The sequence below is a fragment of the Epinephelus fuscoguttatus genome, linkage group LG13 (assembly GCF_011397635.1).
Source record: "Epinephelus fuscoguttatus linkage group LG13, E.fuscoguttatus.final_Chr_v1".
Taxonomy (NCBI): domain Eukaryota; kingdom Metazoa; phylum Chordata; class Actinopteri; order Perciformes; family Serranidae; genus Epinephelus; species Epinephelus fuscoguttatus.
The window spans coordinates 16935132-16944107 of NC_064764.1; the positions used below are offsets into that span (position 1 = coordinate 16935132).

Consider the following 8976-nt stretch of genomic DNA (forward strand, 5'->3'; position numbering starts at 1 on the left):
TTTTTTGTTGCAATATCACGAGTGACCACCAGGAAAAATTGGCTTCAAGGCTGAGCAGCTTTCCTGGGGGCCTGATCAGGGCAGACAGGGCTTTTTTGGGGAGTAGGGCTTAGAGACAGGCACCAAAACAGAACGTTTCAGACTGAAGGTGAAGATTCAGGCAGACAGTGTGAGTAAAGTAATGTGTTTTTTGAACATTAAAACATGTAAACATGTTCAAGCAGGAACCCCAAATTCACGTATGAACCTGACATGGACATAATATGGGACCTTTAATGTCAAAGTGAATACAGATTTCCATACAGGGATCTAAATTAATTATAGATACAAAATATAAAATACTAGTTTGCAAAAGTCAAGTCAAATTTTACTTACATTGTCCAATACCACAAGTCACAAAACTGCCTCACGGGGCTTCACAATCTGTACACCACTCCTTAGACAGAGGGTGTCTTTTTTTGCAATGCAGTCAGTTGTTACCCATCGGCCACACAGGAGGTTATTTCTATTTAACTAATTATATGACTCCAAAACCACCAGAAAGTCATGATAATGTTGATTCTAAGCGATTTTTATCTGCCATATATTATTCTTTTCCAGTTTTTCCTACACACTCATTGTTGTTTCTACACACATATCCCACATGGTGTCGCTGTTCGGAAATAACGCCACCACGGTGCTGCACCTCGTTGTTTCTTTCTGAGGTCAAAGTTGACTGGATGCGGAAGTGGCATGTAGTTGGGTTTTCCTCTGTACGATATTTTTCCTGCAGTGTTTGGCTTTCCATAAAGCAGAACAATACGTTCGTCGATTTTTTCCCCCAGGAGGCTAACTGACGTTAGGTAGGTGGCGGTGAAAACTGTGATAGCTGACGTTAGCATAACATTATATATGAAAGCACTCGGACTTTGTAACGTTACACGCTGGCGCTATAGAGTTACAGAACATTTCAAGCTAACGAACATTAGCTGGCTCCTAACGTTAACTAGAGATAACATTGATGTTAGCTGTTTTTATTAACCTACACAGTTTGCACGTAGCTAACACATACCGTTTTTCACAAGTGGTCTATTAGTATTAGCTAGCTAACGTTGGTCATTTGTTTCATTAAACAGTCCTCGAGTTTGTCTCTCTTCGGAGTCTCAGTTAGCTACAATCAGCTAACAGCTTTACACATTAAAATGTGGCTGACATTTGGTAGCGTGTAGTAACAGGGGTTAACATCAACAATCAGCAAAAAGATTTCGTTAGCTTGAAACGAGCTAACATTCAACGATAGTGTTGCGAATAGTTAGCTAACTTTACCTAACTCAACATAGCAACGCTAAGCTAACGTTTGTTTTGTTTAGCTAGCCGGTTGTTTGGGGCTTTTTGTTTGGTGAGACAAGCACTGAAGTGCCATAAACAAACCCCGTGTGATGTCCATGTGAAGACAAATAATAAGTGAACCAAACGCTTAGGGGACAGATAGTAAAACCACTACAGTAATTCGCTAATTCCGGGTTATTTCAAGAATAGTTAGCATGTGCTAACAGTCTTCACTGTCTCCTCAACCTCGCTGCAGCTTCCCCATGTCTGCCACAATGACCACCATTGTCCATGACACTACAGAAGCAGTGTGTCTCTCTGCTGAGTACAACCTGTACCTCAAGCCCATTGCCAAAATGACCATCAGTGTGGCTCTGCCCCAGCTCAAGCTGCCAGGCAAGAGCATCTCCAACTGGGAGGTAATGGAGAGGGTGAAGGCCATGGTAGCTCCAGAGCAGTTTTCAGCTCTGCGAATCTCCAAGAGCACTATGGACTTCATCCGCTTTGAAGGCGAGGTGGAAAACAAGACAGTGGTTAAGAGCCTGCTGGGCCGTCTGGATGGGAAGAGCATCAAGCTTAGTGGATTTACTGATGTACTGAAGGTAAGGATGATCTTATTGAGGACCACAAATCCCATGATGAAAGTTTGTTCACTGTGTTGCTGATTGCAGCATTTGTATTTTTGAGGCTGTAGTGCGTAATGTGGATGAGTTACATTGTGCTAATGTTTTGCTCACCTCATTATATTATTGGAGTAGAGAATAATAATTAGAAACACCTCTCAGTCAGTTTAATGCAATGCAATTAAACTGTGCCACAAACTACAACCACCACAATGACCATATAGTTCAATAAATGTCATGAAAATAGTTTCAATAAAACCTTTTTTGAAACTTTACTGACTTAATGCAGGGCTGTTGTTTTGGGCTACATCAGTTTTTGGATGTACAATAACGCCCCTCTTTGTCTTTTGCCTCAGGTTCGTGCAGTAGAGAACAAAGTGGACTTCCCCACACGCCATGACTGGGACTCCTTCTTCCGCGACGCAAAGGACATGAATGAGACTCTACCAGGAGAGAGGCCTGACACCATCCACCTGGAGGGACTCCCTTGCCGCTGGTTCAGCCAGAAGGACAGCCCATACCCAGACCGACCCTCTGAAGAGGTCCTCATTGCAGTCTTCCAGACATTTGGCAAGGTAGGACAATGTTTCTGTTTCTGTATTAACAGGTAATTAACTTAAACACAGAATTCACATTATGATAACTCACCATGCAGAACTTTAGCAAGTAAGTAAGTACATTTTATTTATATAGCACCTTTCACAAATGAAAATCACAAAGTGCTTTACACAATTACAGTAACAGTAAAAACACAATAGCAGTAAATAAAAGACACAAGAGAACGTTACAGACGAATTTACTGAGGACATATTTTAAATTTTGCGGCCTGTTGATTTCGCACAGACAAGGCTGCTGTTACAGTATAACCGTATCATTTTTTATAAACACTGTGGGTTTATTTGGAGCATTGATCCTTATTGTTAGTGACCTAATGAAGAGGAGGGTGGAAAGGAGCTGCTTTGTAGAGTTGTAGCCCCCCTCAAACTAGTTGGTTTTTCATGTATTGACTCTTGTAAGCTTTGTTTCACTCAAACAATGTGATTCAAAGAGATAGCTGTGATTGTATTCTTTACATGTAAGTGATAGAATTGTATTAACGTATTTGATTTGATAATACTTAATTATCGCAAGAAATCAACAAAAGCCATGCATAGCTTATTGTCACACCATCAAAATTAAGAAATTGAGCATTTTGTCAACATGCTACTCGTCTGATTGTAGGTACGAAATGTCGACATCCCCATGCTGGACCCATACAGGGAGGAGATGCTGGACAAGAACTTCAACACATTCAGTTTCGGGGGTCACCTGAACTTTGAGGCTTATGTCCAGTACCAGGAGTACTGTGGCTTCACCAAGGCAATGGATACTCTGCGCAGCATGAAGCTTATGCTGAAAGGAGAAGATGGAAAGGCAGTGGCCTGCAACATCAAGGTACAGCAGGCTCTTCTTGGTTGTAAAATGGTTGGTTGGTTTCATTAGCTATGTTAATGGTAATTGCAAGAACACAGTAAGGGACGTTTATTTATTTTCCCAGTTATTCAGCTGAACTGTTTAAATATTTCATTTTAGCACAAAGGCAGTTTAGTGTGAAATAATTTTCTGAAAGCTTTCCGTTTCTAATCTTCATGACCTGGTGTATGTAACTAATCTTAAATCATTTCAGTTTCTCAATATGTAATCTGAGATACAGAAATTGATCATTGCAAACTTTTGACAGGCAGCACATTCAGAAAACACGAGTTTAACTCATGACTAAGTTTTCAAAAGAGACTTCTTTTCCCAGTAAGGCAAAAAGTGAGCATTGCAAGGTTGTGTGTTGGCCAATCAAACTTGCAAACACACGGTAATGGGAGATTAACTTTGTAACATGAACATGAACACTGTATTTCTGCTTTTTAAATCACGATTGTAAAGTTCTTGTAACACATTGCTATTTTTGGTCTGATTGATCGCTGAGGGCATATCAGATATCTGCATACCTCTGTTTTGCGTGTGAGGCCACAAGAGAATTGCAACTGCTGTAGTGATATTGCACAGATAGGCAGATTTTAGCAATTAGATTGTGCTGTTCAGAGACACATAGCAGCTTTAAGACCTTTTAGTGGAATGAGAATTAAAGCTGCGTCGTCATTATTTCCAAGGTAATGAGGGTAAGGGAGAGCCAGGTCTCTTAATCCACAGAATAAAGCTTCACTGTGGAATCTAAATTAGGGTAGAAGAAGCAAAGGAGGGTCTGCATAAAAGAAACAAGGAACAAAAGAGATAGAATTGTGGTCTGTCCATAAAGACATACTATGCAGGATTTTCCTAAAAAATAATGTATAGACTTATACAGCAGTAATCCCTCTCAGTCATCATTTATGACCCACTCTAAGCGTGTGGTGGTGTATTTGTTTATACCTCTAAATAACATTTAAAAAAAAACAAAGAGAAGGCATCTTGTAATCTCACCAACTCTTGCTTGAACATGAAGGGCTTTATCTTGTCTGCTTGCATATGACATTAAGTATTTTGAAAACGATGACCCCCCATAACCCTTCCTGATGATCAGTATTGTACTGAGGTACTTCTAACCAAGGTACTAAGGTACATTATTGAACCTCTGTATACAGGTGCTGGGGATTTCAATGTCATGTCACTGTGAATATTTTCTACCACCTGTCCCTCCGCTGGAAGGAATGATTTGCCAAAATAGAACAGCTAAACCTTCGTAAGCACCCATTTATTAGAAATATTTGAAGAGCTGGATCTGACCTACTCAAATGATTTTGCTCCTCATTTTGACAAGACTGTTGGGTCTGGATTTACTCATTAACGGCAGTATCAATACACCGGTACCAGCTGCATTCTCGTGCTCTATCTTATTGTTAACATTTACTAAAGTAATTCTGCTGTTCTCCACTACTTGTTATTTATCTTTTTCACAATATTTCAGATTTTATGAATAATATTTTTTTTCAAGGTATTATATCAAATTTAGAAATTTCAACATAGTGACAACACTAAAAAAAGATTCTTACAAGAAAATAAACTTACTACTTACTACTACTCTACCTTTTCTACCATTACAGCACTTTTTGAACGCTTTCTATCTCTACATATGTGAATTCCTCAGGTGGCCTTCGACACCAGCAAGCACCTGAGTGAGTTTGCTCTGAAGAGGAGGAGCATGGAGAGGCTGAAGTTACAAGAGCTGGAGAGGCAGCGAGAGGAGCAGAAACGACGGGAGAAGGAAGAGGAGGAGCGGCGTAAGGAGGAGGAGAGGTAAGATGGAGGACAAAAGAGAAATGGAAAGCTAGTTCATGATAAAAAATGTCTCCAGAGGATTCATGTAACTGCATCAGGGCGGCAACCACCAATGCATGGTGTTGTTCTAGTGCATTTATATTTTATTGTGTATTTATAGTGTTTGGGAATTCATTTTCAGTGTAATATTGAAAAACAATTGACCTTTTTCTTCAGGAAACAGAAGGAGCAAGAAGAGGAGGAGAAGGAGAGAAGGAAAGAGGAGAGGTTGCGAAAGCGAGAGCAGAAGCTGCGGGAGCGGGAGGAGAGGAGGAACCTGAAGAGGGTGAGGCGACAGCAGGAGGAGGAGCAGAAGAAGCTGCAGATGAAGATCGCCACGGAGGAGAGGAGGCTGCTGCTGGCTCAGCGCAACCTGGAGTCGATACGGCTCATTGCTGAGCTGCTGGCCAGGGCCAAGGTATGGCATTTACACAAAGACACACTGTACACCTCTGATTGGGTATATACACACACATCCATCTGGTATGTAATGATACTTCTGATTTTGATACCAATGCTGAGGTAACTGTCTACAAATGTGGTACTTTAATGCCTTAGTAAACACTGCAATTGAGATGTTTTTTAAACAAACTGTGAGAGCACTGCAAGGTCAGCCTTAATGTTCGAAGCCTCACTAGACTCATAAATATTCAACAGGAAGGAACACAGTAAGTGCAGCTTATTCGGCGTGTCTGTCATCAAAGAGGGCTATTGATGTCGGGCCTGTTTTCTTGATGAAAGTTAACTGACGAGACAACACTCCAAGAAGCCGCTGCTCAAAACAAAGAAATAGTCTGGTACATGACCTCCTGTGAAACCACAGAACTTGTTGTCTTTACACTTCCTTTCTTGTATGGATTAAACAAACAAAATAAAAACTGGGAATTATTGAGCTTTATGGGTGCTGGTAGATAGTTTTGGTACCTTGGACAGAGTCAGGCGAGCTGTTTCCTCGATAAAGAGCTTGTGTGTTTTGCAGAGAAAATTACTTGGATGACATGTATCACGTCATCAAGACTGTGTAGCCTTTGTTGGTCTCATCTGTACATACGTTGTTTTCCTCTCCAGGCCCTGAAGCAACAGCAGCAGGAGAAAGAAAGGGCCGAACGGGAGGAACGGGAACGGCAGGAGCAGGCCCGACAGAAGGAGGAACTTGCTCGTCTTCAGCAGCTGGAGGCCTGCCGACGCAAGCAGGAGGAGGAGCTCCGGAGGGTGGAGGTGGAGAAGGAGCGAGCGTTGGAGCTCCAGCGCCGTGAGAAGGAGCTAAGGGAGAGACTGCTTTGCAATCTGTTGAAGAAGAGCAGTGGGAAAACCACGAGACCTCCAGGCACGCAGGACCAGGCTGGCCCTGAAATGAGTGATGAGGCCTCTGATCCTGGTGGCAATGATGTCATGCTGGGCGTCCTGGGCCGGGTGTATGGAATGAAGGCAGCTGAGAGCAAAGAGAAGCAGTTGTCCAAATCCAGCATGCACTCCCAAGTTTTGGGCAAAAACAGAGCAACAGAGGAGAGAAGGGGAGGAGAGGACAGGAAGAAAGACCGAGAGGGAAGGAGGGAAGAGGTGGTGAGGAGCGGGCACAGCAGGGAGCAAGCTGGGGGCCGCTCCCATAGAGAGAGGAGCTCCCACAGCCGGGGCAGGAGGAGGCGCTCCCACAGCTACAGCAGGAGGAGAAGGAGCTCCAGCCACCGCAGGAGGAGCTCCAGTCGTCACAGGAGGAGCCTCAGCCGCCGGGGCAGCAGGAGGCGCAGCCACAGCCATTGCAGCAGGAGCACGAGCTCCAGCCGGGACAGGAGTCGGAGCAGCAGCGGAAGGAGTTACAGCAGAGGGAGGAGCCGCAGGCACAGTCACCATAGATACAGTAGGGGCAGCTCTAGGACCAGCACTAAGAGTAGAGACAGGAGGAGTCACAGCCATTATAGTCGAAGATACAGGAGGCACAGCTACAGTAGAGACAGGAGCCACTCCAGACGACGGTAATCTCATCGATCACTTTATTAATAGATATATTCCCCAACCTGGGCTTACTCCTGAAGTTCAGTGGGGTTCAGAATAAGTATAGATATATTTGCCCCCCTCATGAAGTGATGTAACAATGCATCAAACGGTTTTCTCCAGGATAGGGGAGCTTGACAAAAAATAAACATCTTAGCTATAGGTAAAAAAATCCCCTATGAGATTAAAATAAACTCCTTTTTTTTCCTCCTTCTCACATTTCATGCTGTCACATTGATGCTGCTGACAACTGTGAATTTGTCAAAATGTTTACATTTAACTGTTTAATGGCATAAAGCAACACATTTACGGTTTGAGTTCTTGAATATTATGTTTTTGCCATGTGTGAAAGGCATCATATCAGCATCAGTACACTAAAATTCTGATGAAGTATGAACATAATAGGGTATCAAAATGAGTGATCCATTATGTAATAATTGATGGTCATTACATTGGACGTTGACAATACTAGCTAACTGATAAATATTTGAATTAAAGGCTAATATCATAGGCTCACTGTGAACCCAGAAACTTGTTCATACCTCCATTTTGTGCAGGAAAGTTGTATTTGTGCATGGATAACAGTGACTTTTGTCCAGAGGACAAAATGTGTTTGTTGTTTTGATGTGGCACCAGCCTGTTCACCCACACTTGTAGCCTGAGTACAGAAAAAAAAAACAGCATCTTGCACCAACATGTAATCAGTTTCAGAAACTTTCAGACCACATGGCTGCCTGAGTCATGAAGACTTTTCAGTGGCTGCTGTTCCGTTACAAATGTGAAACTTCCACAGACTTTAGGGAACGTACCTCTGTGTTTAGGTTGACCTGCAAACTGACTGATTTCGCAGTACTGTTTCACCTGCCTGAAATATTTCTTGGACTTCAGTATTGGCTATGTTGCTGATAAGCAGCTCAGGAAAAATAACACGAGTGAATTCTGCAAAAGACTTGTCGCCGAGCTCAACCAAGCAGCGCCAGTTTCAGCTGACAAAGACTGATTTTAGTTTTATTTAAATTTCTTTATTTTGGAGGAAACTTTGAAAGGGAAAAGTGATTACTTGAGTGAGTTGTGTGACATAATGAAACATAGGACCTGACTCAACAAGCGGTGTACTCCCTCTTTCCTCTGTCATTCATGTGTCTTGAATACAAGTGATGGCTTTGAGATCGGTCCAACAGTTTTTCACAAAGTTTCATCGTTGTTTTAGGAAAGTAGCTTCTGAGATTCAAGTCAAACCAGCACAGTACCAAGTAAAAATGCAACGTTAGGATGTAACTACTTTCATGTTTACTGTGTGATACCGGATACATTTCTTTAGCCTAACTTATAACTATACAAACGGTTCTCTTTGCTTTATTTCAGCTTCTGAGAGGTCATTTAAGTCCAATATTTTGTTGACACTGCAACATCAGCATTGTTACTAGTCATGGCAAAGCCCATTTTTTCTGTGTACTGTACGCTCATGATCTGCTAGAGCATGTCTTGCGTACACATTGTTAAAATAAAAACATCAAGCTGAAAACTTTGATGCTCTCCCACCTTAACTTTCTGCTTTAACACTTGCTCATGCTCCACTGTGATCAGCAGCATTAAAATTCTGTCAGAACAAAGTGCGTATTGTCAGTCAGTTTTTGGAAATGTGATGCTTGTATTACTTCTTTAAATCCTTGTGTGGAGGATCAAGGTTACAACTTACTCAACTCCAGCTGTGTGCTGTCCGTACACCACTGGTTTAATTAACTGTGCGGCTGAATAATTGATA

At 42.2% G+C, this 8976-nt stretch overlaps 1 protein-coding gene across 2 annotated transcripts; it reads left to right on the forward strand.

Moving 5' to 3' along the window:
* The first annotated feature begins 705 nt into the window (after window positions 1-705).
* akap17a (A kinase (PRKA) anchor protein 17A) lies at window positions 706-8808 on the forward strand. 2 transcript variants are annotated; one of them, XM_049593820.1, is made up of 7 exons: window positions 711-842; window positions 1565-1910; window positions 2288-2506; window positions 3153-3365; window positions 5050-5198; window positions 5397-5637; window positions 6288-8808. In XM_049593820.1, exons 2-7 carry the CDS (start codon window positions 1572-1574, stop codon window positions 7194-7196), a joined length of 2070 nt encoding a protein of 689 aa, XP_049449777.1. In that variant the 5' UTR covers window positions 711-842; window positions 1565-1571; the 3' UTR covers window positions 7197-8808. The 2 variants fall into 2 exon arrangements, with proteins under 2 accessions (XP_049449776.1, XP_049449777.1); XM_049593819.1 differs by having other exon boundaries at window positions 706-1910.
* Window positions 8809-8976: the final 168 nt, after the last annotated feature.

Coding starts and splice junctions, on each gene's coding strand:
- akap17a (XM_049593819.1), top strand. CDS start 1,572: ATGTCTGCCACAATGACCACCATTGTCCATGACACTACAGAAGCAGTG. Junction 1,911..2,287: donor GATTTACTGATGTACTGAAG/GTAAGGATGATC, acceptor CTTTTGCCTCAG/GTTCGTGCAGTAGAGAACAA. Junction 5,199..5,396: donor CGGCGTAAGGAGGAGGAGAG/GTAAGATGGAGG, acceptor CTTTTTCTTCAG/GAAACAGAAGGAGCAAGAAG.